This window comes from Ahaetulla prasina, chromosome 1 (assembly GCF_028640845.1).
Source record: "Ahaetulla prasina isolate Xishuangbanna chromosome 1, ASM2864084v1, whole genome shotgun sequence".
Classification (NCBI taxonomy): domain Eukaryota; kingdom Metazoa; phylum Chordata; class Lepidosauria; order Squamata; family Colubridae; genus Ahaetulla; species Ahaetulla prasina.
In genome coordinates, this window is record NC_080539.1 from 304,555,777 (window position 1) to 304,581,978 (window position 26,202).

Sequence of the window (26,202 nt, forward strand, 5' to 3'; positions counted from 1 at the left end):
GGAGATGCTGAGTTTCACCTTCCTCCAACACAGCCCCTTTAACACTCACTGGCACAGAATCTGCCACAGATAAAATTGCACGCAAAAGAGCAGAGCCTCTTAAAGGGGTCCAAATCTCTTCTCAAGTTCCATACAGAATACAATGGAGTCTTTTATAGAACAGCTAGGTCAGCTTAAAAAGGCACCTACTTAATTTAGCTTTCCAGGTCATCAGTTCAATCTGAAGCCCACAGCAAAGTCACATTTGCATACTTCAACAAACAAAATTAAATCTACACTCTGGGTTAGTATAGACAAAAGCCAGCTATGTACAATTTTCTTAATACGGATTCCAATCATAGCCAGTACAGATGTCCTGTTACTGGATATGATGGGAAATAGTATTCAGAAAATTGGGGCTCTGCCCAGGACTGATGTTTAGATTTACTGGCTGTATGCAATCGCTTAATCTGTAATCCATTCATCCAGACTACAGTTTAAGGCTCCACTTTCAATAAAAATAACCAAAATAAAAAAACAGTGAAGTAAGGCAAAGACTTATACTCATAAATCTGTAATCCAGATAAGCAAAGTTAAACCAAATCAATAATGATGCACAGTACATCACCAAAAGTATTGATTTCTCTCTCCTATTTGTTTGTGAACACAAGATCTGGAAATGTCTGTAAGTTCCTGACAATATTTGGCCATCATAACTCATAGAGGCAATGGAGAAAAAAACTTGATCTCTTCCTCCAAAATGAGGAATAAAATAATAGGGAAAGTTAAATTACAAAGGGAACATGTTCTCATTTTTGACTCCTTGTAAATAAAAGCAGAAAAATGCCAGTCCAATTTGGAACTGCCAAACGTCAGCTTAAATGGGACAAACCACTACCCCACACACACACACACAAACACACACAAATAAATAGATCCAAATCTATAGAGAACCATCTTCTATATCCACAATGCGGAGTATTTTTCTGAAAGAAAATTGGACTTAAGGGCAGGGGGGAAATTTCAGTAGGACATCCAACACTGCCATGCTATCAAAGTGGAGAAGAAAAATAAGCCAATTGTTAAGTTATTTCAGAACGTGCAGTATCTAGTGCACATATCCCATTTCCCCCAAAATAAGACATCCCCTGATAATAAGCCCAATCAGGCTTTTAAGCACATGGCAATAAGGCCAAGCGCTTATTTCAGGGTTCAAAAAAAATATAAGACAGGGTCTTATTTTAGGGGAAACACAGAAGTTTTTAGAACTTTTCTCCTTTCGCCTAGACCCTTCTCCTTTCAGAAGGATGATTATTTAGTATTAAAGATTCTTCAAAATGTTCACTCCTGATTTACATTAATGGACCCGTATTACTGACCAATGCTGCTGAAATACAGCTATTGTTAACACCTAAAAAAAAAAAATAGGCCCCAGAGTTTATTTCCAGAAAGTTGTAATCCAACACTGAAGCACATATATACATTCAGACCACAGTAGTTGGAAATAGCTACATGTAAGTGTAGTTTCTTCTGGGCTCAGCAAGAAAAATGTCTCACTGCCTCTGGTTGAAGAAACAACACACAAAGAAGCTGAACAAGTTGCTTGGCAGCTGCACGTCCCTAACAGATTTCTACTCCGACCTCAAAACAACTTTATAGACATTCATTTTTCTAAAGCAGCTTTCTGCTGTTTGTAAAATATCACTACGGCATCTTTGATCACTAACAGATTGAGTACACACATACAACACTAGAAGGAATCCCAGGAAGAATGTGGCTGCCATAAGTTTTGAGTTAACTTCAGTAAATTTAAACATGCAAACTGAAGCCAGTCTATTCTTGAAGTCTTGGTTCATCTGGAATTAATGCTAGTTCTCACGCTAATCTGCCTCAAGACAAGATATGATCCATATCAACAATACCTTATCTCTGTGCCAAAAGGAAAATGGTGCATTTGGGCTATATTTTTCAGATGTTTTTCCAAGAAAAGACAAGAGGTCTCCTTTATTCCGATGTTTTGGAGTCCAATTAGAGCAGAGTAAAAACTTTTCCTGACTTGTTCCCTTCGGTGACCTTCCAGATGTCTATGAAAGATCTATAAACAGAGCATTGCTGCTGAATTTAGTAGCAGTAGTCCAGGTTCTCATTCAGGAACACAAGTGCAATCTAACCTGCACCATTTGGATAAATGACAATTTTTAAACTAGAGTACCCCCATGCCTGAGATGCCATTAGAGCCAGTCTAATATTACCAAACTGTACTACCAAAGTCAAGAGCCCTTTCTCAGTAATGGTTCTCTTTGTGGTAGCTGATCCATATCGTAGCAAATAACTATGATTTTGATTGTCTGGAATCATCTTATTTGGAATTAGGAATACAAATCTTAAAAGAACATTATTTTCTAAACCCGTTCAGAATTCAACATTTCCCAAATAGCAGACAACTCAGAAACAACAAAGGCAGCTAAGGAGTCTCAGACAACTTAATTTGGAAGGGGGAAGCAAACAAAAGAAAGCAGGGTGCCATACAACCTGCCTGCCTTCTAAAAAATTAGTTTTAATATCACTGTGCATATTCTCTGTTACTTTTAAACTTAATCATCACTTGTGGTCTAAGTTACATTGTTCACCACTAAACTCTTTTCTCGATATATATTATGCGGTAATTTCTCATCTTCATTTTTCATAGAAGTCATTCCCTCCAATGCATTTCTCCAATGTAAACATCTTTCATCAGTCCACCAAACTTCATTTGCCATGCTTTCCACTTGTGTAACTCCACACCCTTCAGTGGTGCTCCGTTAACATAATTCTTTTCACAGTTTCCAGTTCATCTTTTCTTCCATCCGCTTTCTATTCATTCCATAGAAGTGGTACAGAATAAAGCAGGGGTGTCAAACTCAATTTCATTGAGGGCTGCATCAGGGTTGTTTGACCTCAGAGGATGGGGTGGCCACGACGTCACCCATGTCGGGGGCGCCTATGGCGGCCCAAGCACTCTGCCCGCAAAAATGGGCTCCTGAGTTCCATTTCTGGCTGCGATGGCCTCCTGCAATCCTCTGACAGCTAAAACGGAGCTCCCCGAGCTTCATTTTCACTGGCAGAGGGTTGCAGGAGGCCAGCGCAGCTGGAAACACAGCTCAGCAGCCTGATTTCGCTGGCAAAGACATCACAAGCCAGACCCTCACTGTTTCCAGGGTGGCCCCATGGGCCAGATCTAAGCATCTCTTGGACCACATCCGACCAATGGGCCTTGTGTTTGACACCCCTGGAATAAAGCAAGCAACAGAATTCACAGTTCAACAGAGAAAAGGCTGGTCTATTAGAAATATATTGATCTAGACAAGGCACATCTTAATTTATTCTAATAGCATTTCATCCTTTGAATTACATAAGAGGCCTGGTGGCATAGTGTTTAGAATGTAGTACTGCAGGCTAAATTCTGCCCATAGCCTGGAATTTGATTCTGATGGGACTCAAGGTTGACTCAGCCTTCTGTCCTTCTGAAGTTGGTAAAATGAGGACCCAGATTGTTGGGGGCAATTTGCTGACATTTGTAAACCAGGGGGTCCCCAACCTCCAGGCCATGGACTGGTAATGGTTAATAGCCTGTTAGGAACTGTTAATAGCCTGTTAGAACAACTGGAGGTGAATGGCGGGTGAACTAGCAAAACCAAAACCATCCCCCACCCCCCAATCTATGGAAAAATTGTCTTCCATGAAACCAGTGCCTGGCACCAAAAAGGTTGGGGACCACTGTTGTAATTTACCTAGAGTGCTATAAAGCATTTTGGGCAGTATATAAGTCTAAGTGCTATTGCTGTCAGGGTTCCAAGTAACACCCCCAACTAAAGAAGACTCCGAGGCTGGCAATTCCTCAATTTTATTAGAGATGTCATATTGGCACATCTCGGAAAACCCGAATCTGAAAGTTCCCGGGTGTTCCCCACCCAGAAGAAAGTCAAAGACCCATCCCCTGCACCCACATGTCCGTCACATGATCCAATCAATCCACCATCCGAATTGGAGACAGACTCCTTTCACTCCTATCCAGGTGCAGGCTGAACGTCCTTGACTCTCAGAGAAAAGAATGTTGTTATGGCTATACATCTTCACTAACTCCTTGCAAATCCTCCCTTCCATTTTCCTAGGCACTAAATGTGGCAGCCCTGAAGCTCCAAAGAAAAGATGGCCTCCAGGACTGACAATTGCTATATCAACAAAATAAAGAATCATTCATTCACTCTTAGAAGAGCAATCATTCTAATATTGCCATTCAAGAGGTCCTTGCTACACTATTAATGTACAGAAAGCTGGACATTCGGAGTATCAGAGAATTATCTGATTGCAGTTATGCCTGTACTATAGTTATCTCATTGAAGATGGTACAGTGCTGTCCGTGATATACTTGACCTTTGAGGTCTTGCATAACATGCAATATACCATCTTATACATGTGTTACATAATACAAGTAACCTCAGTTGCAGGCCTCACTTATTTTTTAATTACTCTAAGTAAGATACAAGATCAAGTCAATATACAGTATAAAACTTACTAGTAATTAAAATAATGCTATCAATAAACAATTAAGAAACTTCTTCAGGACGCCACAAAGTAAACTAATTTAAGTGTCTTGCATGAAGACAATGCTGGGATTATAAAAATTGTAGACTTTGGGAAGCATCAGTTCCTTTACCGTATAAAGATTGAAATTTCATCATGTCACCATCTAGCCACAGCACCAAAGCTCAGTTAATAGATCATGTATAAAGTGTCCTGTCCCATGTACTTTGAAGTTTCTCCTATTGGTGGATACAACTAAGCCTATTTTATGGACAGAAACCAGCAGCAAAACATGCTAAAGCAGTCTATGCATTTGCCTTGCCTTCTCTTAACCCATCTATGCTTCTATAACAGGAGGGCCCTGCATTTGCAATGTAGAGAATGCATTTTCTGATTTCTAGACCAAGCATTTATTTCTCTAGCATTTTTGCCTACCCACATTTCCAGGCAAAAATCACACAATCCGCCTTTTTATAGCTGGATTTCATTCATAAACTTGTCCTTTGTCCAACTGCTTCTGGAGGTTATGCTGATTTTTGTTTGAGTCAAGCTCTGACGAAGTCACTCAGGCAACAATATGCTCCAACAATACCCTAAAAAACAGCGTATTATTCAAGAGCCTCAATCTTTATGTTTATAATAAAGAATAACGTATTAAATTTATATGTTGCCTGCCTCCATAAGATGCCTGGAAATTTATAAGGTGTGTACTTCCTTCCTTGTACAATTTGTCAGCTCCGCTTGCTGAGCCAAAATTCTGGGTGTGAAAGTAGATTTTCCTCAGAAGGACTCCCAACAAACCCCCAAGCAAGAGTGGATGAGTGATGCAGAAGTGAAACAATTTCCCTGGTTCTTTTAGGACTCCTGAGAAGAGTAGCCAGAAATGCAAACAAGCCCAAGAGCATCTCTGGCTAATCCCCAAAAGTTTTTCCTCAAGAAAGATGGTGTAGAAAACAGCACGCTCATTGGCATCGCAAAGAAGGGACATTAAAGGATGCTTGACTGAGAGCAAGAGTTGAACCTCCCACATATTTGGGAAAGATCACCCAAGCTGGCACTTTAATAGGTAAAAAAGCAGTTCCACAAAAATGTGTTAAGAAATAAACAAAACAGCTTTTCCCTGGTAGTATTAGGAGCTGCTGCCTGAGTGAACTCGAAATCAGTTAAAGCACCTAAAAAAATGTGCTCACTTCTAAATTGTCTTTCAGGCAACCATCTGGTCCCCCTTTCCTTACAAAAAAGAAAAAAGAAAGAAAAAAAATATTGGGAAGAAATAAGAGAATCTCCAAATAGGTTAAGTGCTTCAATCATGAGTTTGGAGTTTCCCTCTCAAGAGGGAAACTGAGACAGGATGTATTAGTAATAACACTGTAGTAATATGTAATTAGTAATACTAATATAATGCAGAAGTAATAATGTTGCCCGTCTCATATTAAACCTAGCAGTCTATATTTAAGTTAGTATTTATTTATTTATTCACCCATGAGATTTCTATGCTGCCCATAAGTGGCTCACCTAAATGACTCTGGGCAGTTTACAATAAAACATGTCACAAAACAGGAAAACATAAATAAGAACAAAATTTAAAAAAAAACACAGAATTAAGTATTAAGTTGTATACTCAAGCTGCAATTAGGTTACTTGTGTAGCCCAGGGCCATGATCCTGAACTTGACAGATTTTTTTTTTCAGGCTTACAGTACCTGATTACAGAAAAACCCATACCTATATTTATATTTATGGCTGATTGAAAACCCCTTGTTGACTTTTGCATGAAATGAAAAAACTGCATTTTTGGTTTTGATTAGAAAAAAATTGGATAACAGAAAAAAGTGAACTTTTATTGTAATCCTTGAGCAGCAGTCCTCAATCTTTCTTGCTCCGTTGACCGGCAGCAGCAATGGTAATGGCGGTGGTGGTAGGAAGGGGATGGTATGGTTTCACATGCCCAACCTAGCTTCCACGCATGCGCAAATGAAGATTTGTGTGCTTGCCCGTTGCTTGCACAGCCTGGTGTCCAACAGGCCACAGACTGGTACCAATTCTCAGCCTGGGAGTTGGGGACCCCTGTCCTACAGTAAGAGTTAATACAGTAATCATACTGATATTTGATACAGAAGAAATCTAAAGTTTCTTTCTATTTCTTTTGGTTCTCTTTTTCTAGACTTTTTATTTTATTTTTCTTCCTTCCTTCCTTTCTTTCTTTGCTGATTTTACTTTTTATTAGTTTGGGTTAGTTTTTATGTTCTTTGTAAAACTTTTAATAAAATGTAAAACAGTAAAACAGTTTTACTGTTGTATAGATATTTATTCTAATCTAGCTGCACAAATCTAATTTCATTCCAACTGATTTTGGTGAGTCAATTTTAAGGACAGCAATACATCTTTGTCAGAATGCTTCAGCTTCAGACAATAGTCCAGAAGAGCAAGAACAAGTATTTTTGTTTAATTCTAGCTCCTGAATTCATCTAATTAAATCCTTTTTTAAATTCAAAATCTTAAAATGGAAGAGACTGGAAATCTACAATAAATTATAAAATATCAGAAGAGAAATGCTTCCCTGCTGTCTTTTCACACACCCCAACTGTTTCTTCCCTAAGTCCCTGAATGCACATAAGGTCCATCTCAGCATCATTTTGACAGCAAAAACAAGAATAGATTAATCAGCAAGAGATTATCCCTACCCCCTTCTAATACCAAAGAAATATGGAAGTCAAGATCCAGACTGAAAAGCAGTTCTGAGGATTTAGGAAACACTGGAGGTAGTTCAGTGAATATTGTTGGCTTCTGCCCCATATAAATCTGTTGACCTTGAAGATTCATTAAGACACTAGTCATGTTCACAATGGACTAATTGTAAATAACCTATTTGTTATTGTATATAGTTCATTTATTCCACCCTAGCAGGTGGAATCAGAATTAAGCAAACCAGGAAAGATTTGTTCAACATATGGTAAACTAAGGATCCTAGTGCCTTTCTCCATTTATGCCAGACTGAAAAAAAAATTGTTCTTGCTTTCTGAATTCTGATTAATACAAAGATCAAAAACTAGGTTTGGACAACCAGATCCAATTTCGTTAGATGCAGTTATGGAAGGAGCTAACTATAATGAAAAAGGCTGTGTACATGCTGATCATTTAATCCAGTCAGAATATTCTAAAAATCTGGTTTACATTGGTAATGTAATCATATCCTTTGAGACTACTATAATTTGAGGGCTTTATTTCATAATGGCTATAATATTTAAAATAAAAAAATTGCACCAAAACTCAAAAAAAAGTTGTGTAATTCTCTGATCTAATAAAACACAAAACTACATACAGGCCTTATCAATTACACTTTTTATTTAGTTTACTCCAGGCAATAGAGGTTTGAAAAGTAATTTCCAATTATTTAAAGACCTTGGTATTTTGTATGCAGATATCATTTATCTGTTAGGGCTAGGAAACCTTTTGATCCGCTCTCTCAGTCATTCAGTTATGCCCTCTTCCATGCTACTTAATTTCACCCAATTTGCTTCTCCAACACTCCAACTGATCCCCAGTCCTACCCATATTCAGGAGGCCCTTTGGATCTATTATATGTAGTTCTCCAAAAAAAATCTAAGTTTTCTTAGAGTGGTGTGTGTCAATCTTCACAATTTTAAGACGTGTGGACTTCAACTCCCATAATTCCCCAGTTTGCTTTGTTGGCTAGGGAATTTTAGAAGTTAAAATCCATGCATGTTAAAGTTCCCAAGGTAGGGCTTCTGGTGGCTCCGCTCTCTCCGAAGGACGCCCTAAGGGCGCCCGCGCTGGGATTCTGTAAAAGCCGGCGAAATCAACGGCTGAAAGTACCTTCCCCGGTAAGGAGAAGGGAAAGAGCAGAAGAGGGAAGGGTAGAGCTCTCTCTAGAGGCCCCGTTTGGGGAACTCGAAAGGGAAAGTTCCCTGGAATTCCTTCTGCAAAGCTCCAGCCCCAGTGTGTTTCTGCTTTAAGCAGACAGAGAAGAGAGCGACCACTTCTGCTTCAATTGATTGTTATGGATATTTATAAGCAGATGGAATAAAACACAGGAGATCAGTCATTTAAATTGCAAGTATTAAATCTGACTTCTATTTTTTCTTTTAAAAAAATAATTTTTTTTTCTCTCATCTACAATCAACACAATGAAATAAAATGGCGTTTACTTGTTGAGAAAGTGAAACTGAATGGAGATTTTATCTTATTGTACTGGACTGTGGATTGTTGGATTATTTTAGTTTGTTTAAGTATTTCATAAGGGGATTTTCAGCAAGAACTTTGCCATGAAGGGTTTTTCAGAAGAATGGATTCGTGACTTTATACAGGATTATACAGAAAGAATGTATTTAATTATTCAACAATACGAATTGGAAAAAATGGCGTTTTGGATGAGAGTTTGGAGGAAATTAACCAAAGTAATCAGGACTTGGAATATGGAATGGATGTAAAGAAGCCTTTTTAAAAGTTTGGATGAAAAGCCTGAAGTTGTGCTACAGGAGGCTGTCTCCGAAATGGAAAAATTCACAGGGTTAATGCTTTCCAAGAGTTCTCTTTTCGGATTGAGGAATATACGGCAGTAACTCGTGGATTCTTGGACATAAGGAACTATTAGGAAATATTGTGACTGACTTTTCAAAAGGAGTAATGAAGGAAAGACAGAGACTAATGCATCAAAAATGGTAAGACACAAAAGTATCATTTTTGAACGAATTTTTTTCCCCCGAAATATTAACAGAAAAGATTTTAGCCTGAAAAACAATACGTAAGGAAGATTTGGAAGAAATGGGTTGATTATATGTTTTATAACCATCATAAAAGACTAGATATTTGGATTTATACTGGATTTTGACGAGGAAGGACTAAAGTTGAACAGATATTGTAATTTCCCTGTATTGAAATTCTATAATCTGTTGTATTGAATTTTAAATAGAATATTCTCGAAAGATTTTATGTAAGAAAGACTTGGGGAAAATTATATGGTTATAGAAGTTATAAGGAGATATTCTCTGAATTGGATTGGATTTTTATGCTTTAGCTGGTTTTAAATATTTTAGGATTAATTTGTTCTACTGATCTATATATTTTATTACTGTTTATTGTTAATTTTTTGAAGGATTTTGGTTATGTAAGGAGGAAGTCAGAGCTAGAGAGGGAGAATTGGTATAATAGTTTTGGGAAAAAAATTTTTTTTAGCATATGGTTGTTTTATTTTTAACTATACCTTGTGTTTGTTCCGGGAAGCCAGGGGGGGAGGGGGAGGGGGTTTGTGAAGGGAGAGGGGTTGGGGGGAAAGGGGGGGAGAAAAAAATTTTTGTAAAACTTTTTGAATAAAAAAAAAAAAAAGTTCCCAAGGTTGAGAAACATTGCCTTAGGACTTGCAGAGTATTTGAAAACTGCAACAAATGTCAGTTGCAAACATGCTTAAAATATTTAACATACAAACAATAACATACTTGAACATCCACGCTCATCCCTAAACATAAGAGAATAAATTTATGGATTACATAAATTTAAATTTATAAATTTATAAATTTATGGACTACAAATTAAAGAACCTTTTTCCAACAGTGACCACTGCATGACTGATTTTCGTCTCAATATACGTCCATACTCAAATCGTCATAACAATAGTATCCCCATCTACAACTACAAAAAAGCCAACTACGACCTTATAAACAACGATCTTTCATTTCTGGACTGGCAAAATCTGTTTGCAAACTGCATAACTGCTGAAGACCACTATAGAGTTTTCCTACTTGAAATCAATAGAGTCATTAAACTATATGTACCACAAATGACAACCATGATCAGGAAAAGCAAACTACCCATATCAATAAAAAAGCTTCAATCAAAAAAAAAAATCCCTCTGGAAAAGAAACAAAAAAGGCTTTGTAGCAAATTTCAAAAACCGCTACAGAAATATATGCAACCAAATAAAAACTGAATGCACAAATTACCACACCAAACAAGAAGAGGACCTTCTGCGCACAAATTCCAATCGTGCCTTTTATAATTTTGTTAACAATAAACTTAAAGACACAAGATCCATCCCACCACTAAAAGATTCTAACAACAAAGAATGCAATGACGAAACAGTTAAAGCCAACCTCTTCAACATATTCTTTGGCTCAGTTTTTGTTAACAGCGATGACACATATCCGACATTCCACAAACGTACCAGCAATGAACATGATGACTTAACTCATATAGACTTCACAGAAGAAAATGTTGGAAAAGCTCTTCATAACTTGAAACCATCGCTATCTGTTGGACTCAATGGACTATGTGCCTACTTCTTAAAAAAACTTTCCACTAATATAGCAGAACCCCTAAGCATAATCTTTGATAAAGCTTTCACGACCAGTTCCCTTCCCAAACTGTGGTCACTGGCCACAGTCATCCCTATCTTCAAAAAAGGAGACCCCAGCTTAGTCGAAAATTACAGACCAATCTCTCTATGCTGCGTCACCTGCAAAGTCATGCAATCAATCATCAACCAATCCATTACCTCACACTTAGAAGCAAACAACCTACTCTCCAATAAACAATTTGGTTTCAGGAAAAAATTATCGTGCAACTTACAACTTCTCCACTGTAAAAACATATGGACTACAAATCTTGATCAAGGCAAAACAATAGATGCAATCTACATAGACTTCTGCAAAGCTTTTGACTCAGTAGTACACGATAAACTTCTCCTAAAACTAAAATCCTATGGCATTTCAGGACTCCTTCACAAATGGATATCTGCTTTTCTGTCTAACAGACAACAAGTGGTCAAAATTGGCAATGCTCTATCAAATCCTGTTCCTGTCAAGAGTGGCGTTCCTCAAGGCAGCGTCCTTGGACCAACACTCTTCATACTATACATTAATGATCTTTGTGACCATATCTCAAGTAATTGTGTTCTCTTTGCTGACGATGTCAAACTATTTAACACCACTGATAATACATCTATCATTCAAAAAGACCTTGATCATCTAACCGCTTGGTCTAAAACTTGGCAACTCCAAATCTCAACCAGCAAATGCTCAGTCTTACATATAGGAAAAAAGAACCCAAACACTAAGTACTTGCTTGATGGACATTACCTTACAGATGACCCCCATCCCGTTAAAGACCTTGGAGTTTTCATGTCAAATGATCTAAGTGCCAAAGCCCACTGCAACTACATAGCAAAAAAAGCTCTAAGAGTTGTAAACCTAATCTTGCGTAGCTTCTTTTCCAAAAACACCACACTACTAACCAGAGCATATAAAACATTTGCTAGACCAATTCTAGAATACAGCTCACCTGTTTGGAACCCTCACCACATCTCTGACATCAATACAATTGAACGTGTCCAGAAATATTTTACAAGAAGAGTTCTCCATTCCTCTGTAAACAACAAAATACCTTATCCCACTAGACTTGAAATCCTAGGCTTGGAAAACTTGGAACTCCGTCGCCTTCGGCAAGACCTAAGTTTAACTCATAGAATCATCTATATTGTAATGTCCTTCCTGTCAAAGACTACTTCAGCTTTAATTGCAATAATACAAGAGCAACCAATAGATTTAAACTTAATGTCAACCGCTTTAATCTAGATTGCAGAAAATATGACTTCTGTAACAGAATCATCAGTGCTTGGAATATTTTACCTGACTCTGTGGTCTCCTCATAATCCTAAAAGCTTTAACCAAAAACTTTCTACTATTGACCTCACCCCATTCCTAAGAGGACCATAAGGGGCGTGCATAAGCGCACAAACGTGCCTACCGTTCCTGTCCTATTGTTTTTCTTTTCTTCTTCCTATATATATAAATTACTTGGCTACATTTTTTTTTCAAAATTATAATTCCAGCAGAGTGTTTCTATTATTGTCTATATACATTATAACTATGTCCAGGTTTGCTTTCCATGTTTATCAGGAAGGTAAAAGTTTAAACTTTTCATTCTAATATATTTATTGGTCACTGATGCATGGTGTTTAGACCAGAGAAGATTATAGAAAAATTGAGAGATCATCATGCCTTGATAATTGCTTATACTTTATGACAGAAAAGCTGGGGAAAGTCGATATTTGGATGAAATACCATCAAGGAGTCAACATGCTATCCAGAATTCTTTTATGCCATAAACAATGCAAGGTTATGTACAGATTATGTAGGGAAATGTGGAACAGGTCACAATTGTAATACATCATAACTTGGTTAGTCATGGTTTCAGGAACTGGCTGATAGATGAGCTGGAACCACATTCCAGCATGCTTTTGCACAAGTCTAAATTCCCATATGTGTGTCACCCCCTCTTTACAGAAGCTGCATTAGTTGCTGAATTGTTTCTAGGTGTTGATTATCATCTTCAAAGTCTTGGGTGGCTTATGACCAGATTATTTGAAGAATCTTTTTTCCCCCCAGTTACATCTACCCAAGCACCAGATCATGGAGGGAGGTATGTTATGAGTCTATGAGTCCCCCCCCACCTTTCATTAAGGAGGTACATTTACTGGACCAAGAAGAAGGGCCTTTTTCTATGATCTCAATGGAACATTATCCTTATAGAGATAAGAATGGCTCCTACCTTGACACTCTTTCAAAAGACCCTTAAGACATGGAGTTTGTCTGCAGATCTTAGGGTCTCAAGCTGGTACAAAGCCCATCAAGTGTTTTGTCTGAATATTGCTGTAAGGGAGGTGAGAGTATATTGGGTTTTGCATTTAAGATCTTATTTTTGTCACCTGGAGTCACTATCAGTTGGGCAGCCATAATAATATCCTTAATAAATTAAAATATTGCCCTGTGCCATAAATTATGATTTACAATTCTCAGAGGCCAAAATCAAGCAACCCAGATTATTGCTTAGTCAATATGTGAATAGATAAACACATATATGCATATCTGCATACAAAAGGTATGACTTTGATAGGAGATAATCATTTGAGCAAAGGCAGTTCCTAAGTCATAAAAGTCTTTAGGAATTTAATATTTTTCTGTAATTTTTAAAATAAAAAGGGAGTAATTACCAAGCAGCTACATTTAATGAATGCATCTTCTCACAGTTGCTTTTGGATTGGGTGGCAAGATTTGCTAGCCTGTTTTACATAACAAAATTGAGAGCCAGGTTGATGTAGTGGTTAAGATGCTGGTCTGGAGACCATCAGTTCTGGTCGTCTCTGAAGTATGAAAGCCAGCTGGGAGACTTTGGGCCAGTCATTCTCTCGGCCCAACCCACCTTACAGGGTTGTTCTTCGTTGATTCAAGACCATAATGCTTTAGATCAGAATGCTACATCTAGAACACCTCAAACTAATTTTACTTCAGGGAACTCACCCCTATAACATGGTCTGACCGGCGTACTCCAGAGGGGAAACAGAATGTTCTGGAGTTCTCCACAATGTTCTACTCCTGAATTCCTGAACCTTGTATACCCTTGCTTTTAAGTAAATCAGAATAAGTAAAACACAGCAAGATTGATCCTTGAACATTGTTAAATTTCTGCTATGTTTGCAAGTAAAAATTAAGGGCTAATATGTTTTGACTCATGATTACTATATTGAAAATATTCACCATTTTACTCTGTTTTTAATACGTTGTAACCCTTCCAAAGGATTTCCTATAATCTCTTTGAACTCAATCCATCCGCTTTATCTGACTTTTCCCCTTCTGCTCCTTCCTCATCCCTGCCATATATGTTCCATCCAGTCATATTGCAGCAAAAATATCATTTAGTAATTTCTGTAATCCAACTTTAGTTAATATTCAAATATTTCCCCTCAAATAAGCATTGCTTTGGACCACAGACTAATATTCTTTGCCGTTTGTGAGCATCAGCTTACTTTTTCCACAACAGAGAAATAAGTGGTCCCAGGATGCTACTTATCTCCATAAGAGGTCAATTTATATGTAAATACTTGAATGGTATACAGCATTTAAGTTAAAAAAAATCTATTCTTGTAGGCCTGCAGAAGGGTAATTTGATGCTTCTCTAAGCAAGGGCATTTCTTCAGTAGTGAAGACAACAGGAAGCACTTATAATCTTATCTCCCAACCTGACTGCTTTTTGGCCAGCATTGGTGAGGGGAGGGGGGATATGGCTTTAAAGCTTGAAATGGAGCCTTGTACAGTAGTTGCTCTGATTCCTTGCTTGGCAAGATGTTGCTTTCTCTTTTCAGCTCTAACCGTAGCCCGGCTCATAATACTTATTGCAAGAAAGTCTGGGAGTTAGAATAACGGAAAAGCAAGTGCTAGCTAAGCCATAAACTCAACCTACATGTATCTGCCATTGTTGCTGGGCAAAAATAAGTTCAATGGCATGATTTTCAGCTTTTTAAAAAACTGGTAGAATGCACAGTACAGGTAGTCCTCGACTTACAACGCTTCATTTAGTGACCATTCAAAGTTACAAGGGCACGAAAAAAGTGACTTATGACTGTTTTTCAAGTTACTACCTTTGCAGCATCCCCATAATCATGGGATCAAAATTCAGATGCTTCGCAACTGGTTCATACATATGACCGTTGCAGTGTCCCAGGGTCAATGTGATCACTTTTTGAAACCTTCTGACAAGCAAAGCCAATGGGGAAATCAGATTCACTTAACAATTGTGGCAAGAAATGTTGTAAAATAGGACAAAACTCATTTAACAAATTCCCACTTAACAACATAACTTTTGGGCTCAATTGTGGTAAGTTGAGGACTACTACCTATACATGCTGCATCTCAGACTTTAAAAGTGAAAGCTATAAAACATCCATAATGAAAAGCATTTTTCCAAAAACTAAGAATAATCACAGCCAGAAGATGCACGTATCCCTTACAAAGTCCTATTTTTAAAAAATTGAAAGTAAGGACTACCCTTTGCCTACAGTTTAATTCCAAGATTCTAGGATTTGTCTTAGTTGTCCCTTCCATATACATGCATGTGCATGTGCACATGCATATCTATATGTATATGTAGAATTTTTTTTACAATAGCCAGCAAAGATCTCATTTGAGGCATATATACTTCGGAAACATTATGCAAAGACCTGGCTCTCTAGAAGTCTATAATTCTGGGAAAGGAAAGAGAGGAAGAGAAAGACCAGTTGCAAGTTGGATGAATTTAATTATAGTGTCCAGGTAAGATCTAAAGGTTCTTGATGAGAATAGATCATCCTGGAAAAAATATGTGTGTTTGCTAAGCATCAACCTTATGGGATATAATCAACCAATGAAGCTAGCAAAGAAGAATTTAGCCTAAATATTTTATGACACTAGGCTTACAAGAGATGGAAACAAAACATCATTTTAATGCCACACACAAATCATTTGACCATTTCTATTCTAATATTATTAATACATGCACTATTTTTTAAAAAAATCACAGAGAGGAGATAGTAAGGCAGTGTTAATTACAGCTATCCTGTCATCAGCCTACAGTCCTCCAAACAAAATCCACTGGAATGATAATGTACGTATGGTGAAAAAATCCTGAATATAATTACAGTGAGTTCTATGCCTGGAGTTCTAGAATTTCTTTATACCAGCATATTATTTTCTGTGTCTTGTGGCAAAATTAGAACTAACACTTCTAATTGCTCTGTGAATGTTTTGTTAATTATTTCACTTTTCCTAAGAGAGACAGTCAGGGATCACTCATAAAAGGCACACATTTTATGAGTGATCCCTGACTGTCTTTCTTACCTCCATTTCTTTCTTCACAACTTACTCAATTCCATTGTGTTAAAATAACAATTAAGTGTTTGACACCACCTGCATATGAAAGTTGCCCCACTGGATTTCAAACAATGTTCCTATAGTGTGTTCACACTTTGATCTCCTACCCTCATTCCTACCCCCACCCGCTCACACCACCCAATTTTACCTGTTAGTGACATCAGTTGCAAATTTTTCCCTTTGAAATTCAAAGGGAATTGAAATTCTATGATGTTCGCATATTTGTACTGCTTTGATCAACTTTCTATATCAGATTATTAGATGCAGCTTATTTATGGACACTTACAATGAAATATAATTTTTTATTGAAATGTTATGTAAAACTTTACACATGATATAAGCAAGAAAAATCCTCGTGTATAAAATTTGATATTTTTCTATATTTTATTTAATTTTTTCTTTCTCTCCATTCTATTAAGTAAAACAAGAAAAAGTGCAAACACCCAACACTCCCACCAATTGTATCAAAAGGACCTTGGCTTTTAAGATTGGTGTAACCTTGACGTTCTTGCTGTGGGTTCTTTGGTGCAACTGTGACTCAATATAACCTCCTTGGTGCTCTCTGAGCTTGGTTGTTTTCTTGCAGACATGTTATTACCCAAAGTAGGTCTGCAAGAAATGTCTGCAAGGAAACAATTAAGCTCTAGGGCACCAAGGACCCCTCATTTCAACCTGGAGCTACAAATATTCTCCTTTATTGGTATCAATATAATCTGCTAACTTTGAAAATAAATTATTATTTGAAACCTTTCCAGTTATTGGTGAGTTTGCCACCACATTCTAGCATGGTTAGAAAAATAGAAAGCTCTGCTATCTGATGTGTCTCTGTGGGTGACATTCCCAGTTTCCTTCAGGAAAATGTGGACATTAATTCATTTGTTCAGCCCGGGACTCTGTAATGTGCAGAAAACATAACCTTAAGCACAGGAAGAAGAATTGCTACCAAGACAATGGGGAAATAAAAGAAATCACCACATCTATGAAAGAAGACAATATGGAATTTCATTTAGTTGAATGACAGACATTTGCGACCTGCCTCATTCATTGTTTTTTACACCATTACGTTTACCAGCAGTATAAAATGTATTTTTTCACTGGGGGAGGGGAGGATTACACAATTTTGGAATGCCCCCGCCACATAAAATTTTAAAAATTCAGTAATTTAGAAAAAAAAGCCATATGGAATAGGCTCATGACAACACTTATCCTTCAGCTGCAAAGAAATAGTCAAAAAATTCTACTAGTTTCCTCAAGTTTGTGTTCCGGCCTCTCCTTATCTTATCCAGCTGTAATTATAGAGCAGACAGGCCTAGAAGGGGAACTGGAGATATAGTAAGGACTTCGGGCCCAATCAAAAGTCTTGAAATACAGTAAGGGTTTCAAAAACACATTCTGTTTTCTTGAGTTTGTGGAGAAGGAACCATGGCTTGTTTACGCTTAGACAGTCTTTGCTTTAAAACAGTATTTTAAAACCTGTACCTACCAAAGCTGCCAATTTTTCAAAAGAGCCATGCTTGCTGGGAGATATCAAAGCTGAAATCTTACACATCTGGAAAGCACCAGGCTGGGAAGGGCCATGCTACAGCTTGAAAATGCTCTGAGACTTCAGAGAATTTGCTTTCCAAACCGCTGACGTACTTTCAGGACATTGACTTACTCTGATCAAAAACAGCTTTTCAGGCATTTTCAACTAGCCTGAAAGAGTTTATTTCAATTAACACCCATTTCTTGCAGTTTAATCATACAGGAGTCACTATGGTCATTAAACTATCCAGTTTAAGCTAGGTTCAGAAGCACAATCCTAGTTCATTTCACTTCTTAGGATTACGGGACAGTACTGGTGAAGGCAGCCAGCTGGCCTCAGCATTACACTTTATCTTCCTTCTCTGCCTCCTTCAGGCCTGCCAACAGGTTTCTCCAAAAAAATCTTTGGATAAAAAAGGGCCACATTGACTGGGAAGTTTGCCACTGCAGACCCAGCCATTAATTAGAAAGCAGCTCAGCCCCTTTTCTAAACAAGCCACAGCACTTTGACACCAAGAAAGAATACACATAGAGAAAATGCTGTTACCAAGCCTAACCCAGAATAACTTGAAATCAATCAAATCTGAAAGTATTTTTCGAGCCACATATTTTCTAAAACCAAAGCGGTATATTGGCTGGACTTTTTTTTTTCTGATAAAGACACAATCATTCAATTCATATCCCGAACAAAAGTTTACTCATATATGACAATCTGAGAAAAATGTGTGATTTAAAAGAAGCTACTTTTTCCCCACAAGGGTTATAAAATGAATATTGCATCTTGAACAGGATAAATTGCATTCTTAGCTTAGTGTGTAGAAACCAACTATATTTATTTGAACCATCCTGTCATCATACATTTGTATTTTATAAGTTACCTGGGGAACAGAATTAAGCAAAAAAAAATGTTTACAGCACTTGGCGATATAACAAGCCATACATACTGTGTGTTTCTAAGCTCCTCATTGCCAATACCTGTACAAATAGTTTTTCTACATCCTTCAATATAGGGACACTGTGACAGTTGTAAGTGCAAGGACTAGTTACATGTTACTTTTTTCAGTACCATGTAACTTCAAATGGTTACTAAATGAATGGTCATAAGTTGGGGACGATCTGTATTTTAGTATTTTAAGACAGTCTTTAACAAGTCATGTTTACTTGTCAGTGACAGGTATTATTAGAAAGGGCCAAGTGACCAATAGCTAGGGAAGGAAGGAATGCACCCATTTCCTCAAGGACCCCAATCCCCACAATGTCTCCCTCTTATACCACTCATTTACAAAACAGGCTATAGGAGATGGATGCTGATTTAACTATCGTATGTTGGAGATTATTTCTCCAATGAATATTATATAATATACTCCTACACAGTTTTAAATTCCACCAGTCTTAATCACATAAACGTAAATATATTGCAAAAAAAACCCTTTTCTCAATTTTACCATTCCAGCCATCAAACAAGAAAAATTAATCTGGATGTTTCACATGCATCCATGTATTTATTTCTCCCTTTCCAGGAAGGAAATTGAGACTCCTATCATTTGAATTCTACTTCACATTTTTTCATTCTTTCATTGCTCCTTTTATCTTTGCTACCGTAGCCTAAAAAAGACATATCTAAAATCAAGAGGAATAAAGCAATTCACTTTCATTCTAGAATCAGACAAAACTTATGGAATTAATTCAAAAAGGTCACATCCCAACAAACACAGCGTTTATTAAAAAAAAAAACACATCAGGCTTTGAAAGGACATGGGCATGGTAAGCAACATTCAGCTATTTGTCATTCCTATAGAAAAAGATATTGAAAGTTGAGCCTTATCTCTAACAATTCATATTCTACAGCTGCCCACCCATTCACCTCCGTACATCACCTCTTATATTGCAATGGTTTTTGCACACAAAAAAGTCCTTCCCAAAAAGATGTGGAAAACATATTAACACGAGTACAGAAAAACAACGGTTAACCTTCAAAACCAAGTCCTCTATCTCATGCTTCTATTTCATATACTCCCATTTGCGGGCTTACGTGTTCATAGTGCCCAGAATTACAAAAGCAGCACCAATCTTCTGGAGTAAATCCTATCTCACCTAGTAAGGTTTCTCCACATTTCTTCATAGGCTCAAATTCAGCTAGTATCACATGCTTTAAGCAAACCCTCAGGAGTGATTACTTATAATTATGTGCAATTATATTTGATTTTTGGATGCAAAGATGGATGTAATTGCTATTTTTTTCTGCAAAGGCATGTGATTAGGCAATGGCTGAGCTCTCAAGTAAGTAAGCCTCCAGACTCATATTTTATAAGTTACCTGGGGAACAGAATTAAGCAAAAAAAAATGTTTACAGCACTTGGCGATATAACAAGCCATACATACTGTGTGTTTCTAAGCTTCTCATTGCCAATACCTGTACAAATAGTTTTCCTACATCCTTCAATATAGGGACACTGTGACAGTTGTAAGTGCAAGAACTAGTTACATGTTACTTTTTTCAGCACCATGTAACTTCAAATGGTTACTAAATGAATGGTCATAAGTTGGGGACGATCTGTATTTTAGTATTTTAAGACAGTCTTTAACAAGTCATGTTTACTTGTCAGTGACAGGTATTATTAGAAAGGGCCAAGTGACCAATAGCTAGGGAAGGAAGGAATGCACCCATTTCCTCAAGGACCCCAATCCCCACAATGTCTCCCTCTTATACCACTCATTTACAAAACAGGCTATAGGAGATGGATGCTGATTTAACTATCGTATGTTGGAGATTATTTCTCCAATGAATATTATATAATATACTCCTACACAGTTTTAAATTCCACCAGTCTTAATCACATAAACGTAAATATATTGCAAAAAAAAAAGGCTTTTTCTCAATTTTATCATTCCAGCCATCAAACAAGAAAAATTAATCTGGATGTTTCACATGCATCCATGTATTTATTTCTCCCTTTCCAGGAAGGAAATTGAGACTCCTATCATTTGAATTCTACTTCACATTTTTTCATTCTTTCATTGCTCCTTTTATCTTTGCTACCGTAGCCTAAAAAAGACATATCTAAAATCAAGAGGAATAAAGCAATTCACTTTCATTCTAGAATCAGACAAAACTTATGGAATTAATTCAAAAAGGTCATATCCCAAAAAGCACAGCGTTTATTTAAAAAAAAAACATCAGGCTTTGAAAGGACATGGGCATGGTAAGCAACATTCAGCTATTTGTCATTCCTATAGAAAAAGATATTGAAAGTTGAGCCTTATCTCTAACAATTCATATTCTACAGCTGCACACCCATTCACCTCCATACATCACCTCTTATATTGCAATGGTTTTTGCACACAAAAAAGTCCTTCCCAAAAAGATGTGGAAAACATATTAACATGAGTACAGAAAAACAACGGTTAACCTTCAAAACCAAGTCCTCTATCTCATGCTTCTATTTCATATACTCCCATTTGCGGGCTTACGTGTTCATAGTACCCAGAATTACAAAAGCAGCACCAATCTTCTGGAGTAAATCCTATCTCACCTAGTAAGGTTTCTCCACATTTCTTCATAGGCTCAAATTCAGCTAGTATCACATGCTTTAAGCAAACCCTCAGGAGTGATTACTTATAATTATGTGCAATTATATTTGATTTTTGGATGCAAAGATGGATGTAATTGCTATTTTTTTCTGCAAAGGCATGTGATTAGGCAATGGCTGAGCTCTCAAGTAAGTAAGCCTCCAGACTCATATTTTATAAGGGAAGCTCAGTCTTCCCTTATATTGAGTACACAAATTAAATATTATCTCCTAAAAGAGAACAAAATAATTGTTGTCTCTCTCCATCGGTGTACTCAGACCAAAAAGAAAAAGTCACAGAATGGGGAGCGGGGGAGGGGGTAATATTGGGCAAAAGTCCATTATTTGAAAAATGCCAAAAAAGGAGGAAGTCACACAACTCCAATAGCCGTATTTCAGGAAGTATTGCCATAATGTTTAGTTCCTTTTAAGCCTGAGCTAAAATAAAACTGTCGTGTGTCAAGTAATAAAACAGAATTAGGCATCTATCAGATACCTGTTGCTCCTCAGAAGCAATTCCAAAATCACAAGATGTATAAATTAAAATTTTACACAATTAAGGAGACACCTAGAACTCATTTCTGTATGGAAAAAGCACAAAACTTTTGATGGCTCTTATAGGAACCCATACTTGGTTTGCTTGGTTTTAATGGTTTTGCTACCATTTTATGGTTTGCAACCCAGAATGCATTGGGAACAGGACAACTTCAAATTGCTGAAAAAATTAAATACCGCCCCTTTTTGAATGTGGTCACATTCTTGATCATCCCCTTGCTTGCTTCTACTTTTTTCTAGCACAACATCCCCTGAAGTATCACCTGGCTTTAGAAAGCCAACCTTTAGGTACCTTCAAAGCAGCAATCGAAACTTCCCCATCTGTATTATTACACCCACTTCAGGAAAGCAGGTATGACATCTTCACCACCACCAAACGCAACACAATGCAACCCCTTGTGAAGAACGAACAACTCAAGAATGATAACAAAAGAGACAAGACCCTGTTGCTGAACTTGCCTTAGTGCTGATATTTGCCCGCTTGGTCCCTGGTTTGCTTCTTCTCAGTTTGATAGAGGGAGACCGAAGTAAATTTTTTATTCTGCTCGTTATTGTGGAGCTTTCAACCGACATCATAGTCTTAGCGGGGAGAAAACACAGTCCCCTCTCAAATGCCTTCCACAAAGAAGTTCTGAGGGGCTGGATTTCACATCACTTTCAGGAGACTCCACACCTTCTTCTTTTACTTCATCATAGGGCTTCCACTCTAGGACACATCTGCTCTGCGATATGGCTATGCACAGTTCTTCTTAGTTCAAAAGACCAAGATCAAAATAGACCTTTGAGAAATGAAAGGGGGGAGGGAGAGAGAACCAAGGTAAACCAATAATACAATCTTACAAGCATCTTATTCAGAATTCATGTAAAGTCACCACCATTCCCACACTGCCTCCAGTTTACAAAACGTGGCTGTTTTAAAAATGGGTGTGTGCATGTGACTGTAATACAAAGATCAAAATTTGAAGACAGCCCACTGCTCCAGCTCTGGAGGTGAGGGACAACTCCTACTAACAATTGCATGGACATGTTCAGACACTGAACCACAAATGCATCAACCACATTTCCCCAAACATGCGGTCCAAATCCAATTTAATCTAATCTTAATCTGTAACCCAAAGCCACACAAATGTAGAAAATTGAATTCCTTAATTCCTGATGTAGTTAATTATATATATTTATGAAGGTAGCTTAACAGACAAACCAGACTACTTGACAGGGGAATCCTTATTTTACAGGGGAGTGCTTTGCAAATTTCCCAGGAAATTCCCCCCTACTATTCTGTGTGGAGTTAACAACACGCAGTTACCGTGTTGCAAATGCTTAAGGATTACCCTTTTAAGAAAAAGAAATCAGACACCTAAGCCAAGTAAATCAAAATAATATCGTTGGCAATTCGATCAACTCGTGGGTTTTGAGCTCTGCTTTTAATATAGTGGGCATTTGTCAAGCTTAAAGACGATTCACTGCCACAAACGCTTCACTTAACGCATTAAAAAGAGAACCACGTCCATCCAAAGAAGCTCAGAGCGTCAACCACCCCCCCCCCCAAAAAAAAAAAACCCTTCTCAATGACTGTGAAGTCAATAAAAGGAACCGGACGGAGATTTCCGAAAAGAAGTTTGCCTAAAACCTCTTGCCCATCCGCGAAGGCGAGGAATGTACAAAGGGAGGTCGAATTTATAACACTAATGCAGAAGCCCTTCCAGCTTTTTTCAGGCCAACAATAGGATGACGAGGATGGAGAAATCGGCGAGTAATTCAGCCCGACCCGTTTTCTGCCATAAAAAACCACGAAACGCAGCTTGCTTCTGGCTTTAAAGGAAGCCCCTTCGTTTTGTGGGGGGGGGGAACCTTTGTTACCTTGGAAAAGGGGCATCGGCGCTCCGTAGAGGAAGGGTAAAAAAATAAAAATAAAAAAGCGAGCCCTCTCCCCCAGTTCTCGTCCATGCAGCCGGGTTTCGTCCTTTCGCGAGCCACGGTCGCATTCAAAAAAAGCCCCCTTGCCTTTCCCGGCGCTGCCGCCTGCCGTCTTTCTTCTCTAGCCGGCTCGGTTCGGCTTTGCGGGCTTCCCAAAAGGGGAAGGCGGGGGCCACGGGAGCCCTCCAGCTGCAAGGGGGAAGCTCCCTCTAAGCGGCTGCGGGAGCTGGGGGAAGCGAACGAGGCGAGACGGGAGGGGGTGGGGGAGAGAGAAAAGGGCTGCCTTCCTTCCCTCGCTTTTCGAGGCTGCTCGCTCGCTCGCTCGCAGCCGGTCCTCCCCGCTCCTCTCACGCCCGCTGACAGCGACGGCTTTGGCGAAGTCGGCGGATCACCCGTGCCGGGAAGGCTGCCAGAGCGATCCCCGCCTCCCCGCCGAGCCTGGGCTCCAGCCCCCAGGATCGTCCCTCTCCTTGGGCTCCTCCTCCTCCTCCTCCTCCTCCTCTTCTTCGCTCAGCTGTTTCTCCTCCGCGAGTCCCGAGCTGGCGACCCCGCTCTGCCGCCTCCGGTTAAGTCTCCCTCTGGAGCTCGCCTGGCTCTTGACAGCGCCGTCCCCGCCAGCCAGCCGGATTCCGCGGAGGCTATGGTGGCCTAGGCAGACCAAACGCCGAAACGGAGACGAAATCACCGACCGGCCTGCCTCCCTCGATTTCACGGCGTCGATTTCGGAGGGCGGGAAATGGGGGAATGGATTTCTCGACCGCAGAGCTCCTGCAGGAAGAAGGCGGCTCCTTTTCACGGCGGGGGAGAAACCCGGCGAACGTCTTTGCCCGCCCTCTTTGGCTGGCTGGCTGGCTTGAATCGGCAAGCAAAAATTGAACCGGTTTGGAGACCTTGCCGGTTTGTTTCCGGAACACCTAGACGTGTTTTTACGCGGAGCCCGAGCCACGGACCCATCTGAGGTCTCCACGATAGATTATTAACGGCATTATTAGGTGGGGTTTGCCAACTTTTTCTCCAAACTTAGGAAGGACCCTGTGCTATAAGAAATGTGTGGAATACAGGAAAATAAGACCCCCTTTTTAAAAACCACCCTGAAAGGAATTCTGAAATCAGTGGCATCTCGGCTTCCTCCATACAGGTAGTCCAGAATAGAATAGAATAGAATAGAATAGAATAGAATTTTATTGGCCAAGTGCGTTTGGACACACAAGGAATTTGTCTTGGTGCATATGCCCTCAGTGTACATAAAAGAAAAGATACGTTCATCAAGATACAACATTTACAACACAATTGATGATCAATCAACTTAACATCTCATTTAGCGACCGTTCAAAGTTTACAATGGTACTGGGAAAAAGGGACTTATGACCAGTGGTGGGAATTCAAGTAATTTAACAACCAATTTTCTGCCCTAATGATTTATTCCAACAACCAGTTTGCCAATCTGCTCAGAAAATTAACAACCGGTTCTCCCGAAGTGGTGCAAACTGGCTGAATCCCACCACTGCTTATGACCATTTTTCACACTTACAACCATTGCCGCATCCCCAGGGCCACATATTTTAAAATTCAGATGTTTTGCATTTGGCTCCTGTTTGTGATGGTTGCAGTGTTCTGGGATCATGTGATCATTTTTTGTAACCAAGCAAAGTCAATGGGAAAGGCAGATTCACGTAACAACGGGGTTACTGACTTAACTGCTGAAACTTTCCACTTAACTGTGGAAAGTCATAAAATGAGGCAAAACTCACTTAACAAATGTTTCACTTAGCAACATAAATGTTAGGCTCAATTGTGTTTGTAACTCAAGGACTACCTGTACCTAAAAGCCAAATTTGGTTGCTGCACTAATTCAGGTACTGTACATCTGCCTAAGTTTGCATAATCTGCTAAGCCTTTGTATGATCTGCCTGGTTTTGACTTAACATAATATGTGAACAAATGGTTTGTAAATCATGCCTTGCAATTTAGGTGTTCTGTGGCCCCAATCAAGTAAACTATAGATAAGCAAAATGTGGCTATACTACATGCTATCTGAAGTGCTCTACTGTTCAATCATCATGCCTCAGAAGGAAGACATTTGATTAAAGGTAATTTACTACCAATTAAAGCTAATACAATCCATCACCATTTCTACACTAAGCTAACCTATGCAAAGGTCTACCTAGGCTTAAATTTTTGGGTTTTTCTCCCCTGGTTTATGTATGTATGGAGAATGTGTTTGGGCAAAGATAGGTTCAGCTCTCCTCCAGCCTAAGTATTTCTTGGCAAACAGTAAGGATGCTGACTAAGAATTGAGTCTTAGCCCGCATTCCTAAAAGTGTTTACACAAATGCTATACTTCTTTTGGCACTCAACTGTCTTTACTTCCTGATAATGACCAATGAAATTATTCAA

The 26,202-nt window shown here is 38.6% G+C and overlaps 1 protein-coding gene across 2 annotated transcripts in view; it reads right to left on the bottom strand.

Annotated features, from left to right (window-relative positions):
• The window catches only part of MAPKBP1 (mitogen-activated protein kinase binding protein 1), a 169,383-nt gene extending 144,801 nt beyond the window's left edge, over positions 1-24,582 (bottom strand). The window contains exons 1-2 of one of the 2 annotated variants that reach the window (XM_058162031.1): positions 23,749-24,582; positions 22,348-22,667 (exon numbers count right to left, since the gene is read on the bottom strand). In XM_058162031.1, the coding sequence (XP_058018014.1) occupies positions 22,348-22,464 (117 nt within the window). In that variant the 5' untranslated portion in view covers positions 22,465-22,667; positions 23,749-24,582. The remainder of the gene's footprint in view (positions 1-22,347; positions 22,668-23,748) is intronic. The other variant, XM_058162033.1, reaches the window with a different exon arrangement.
• Positions 24,583-26,202: the final 1,620 nt, after the last annotated feature.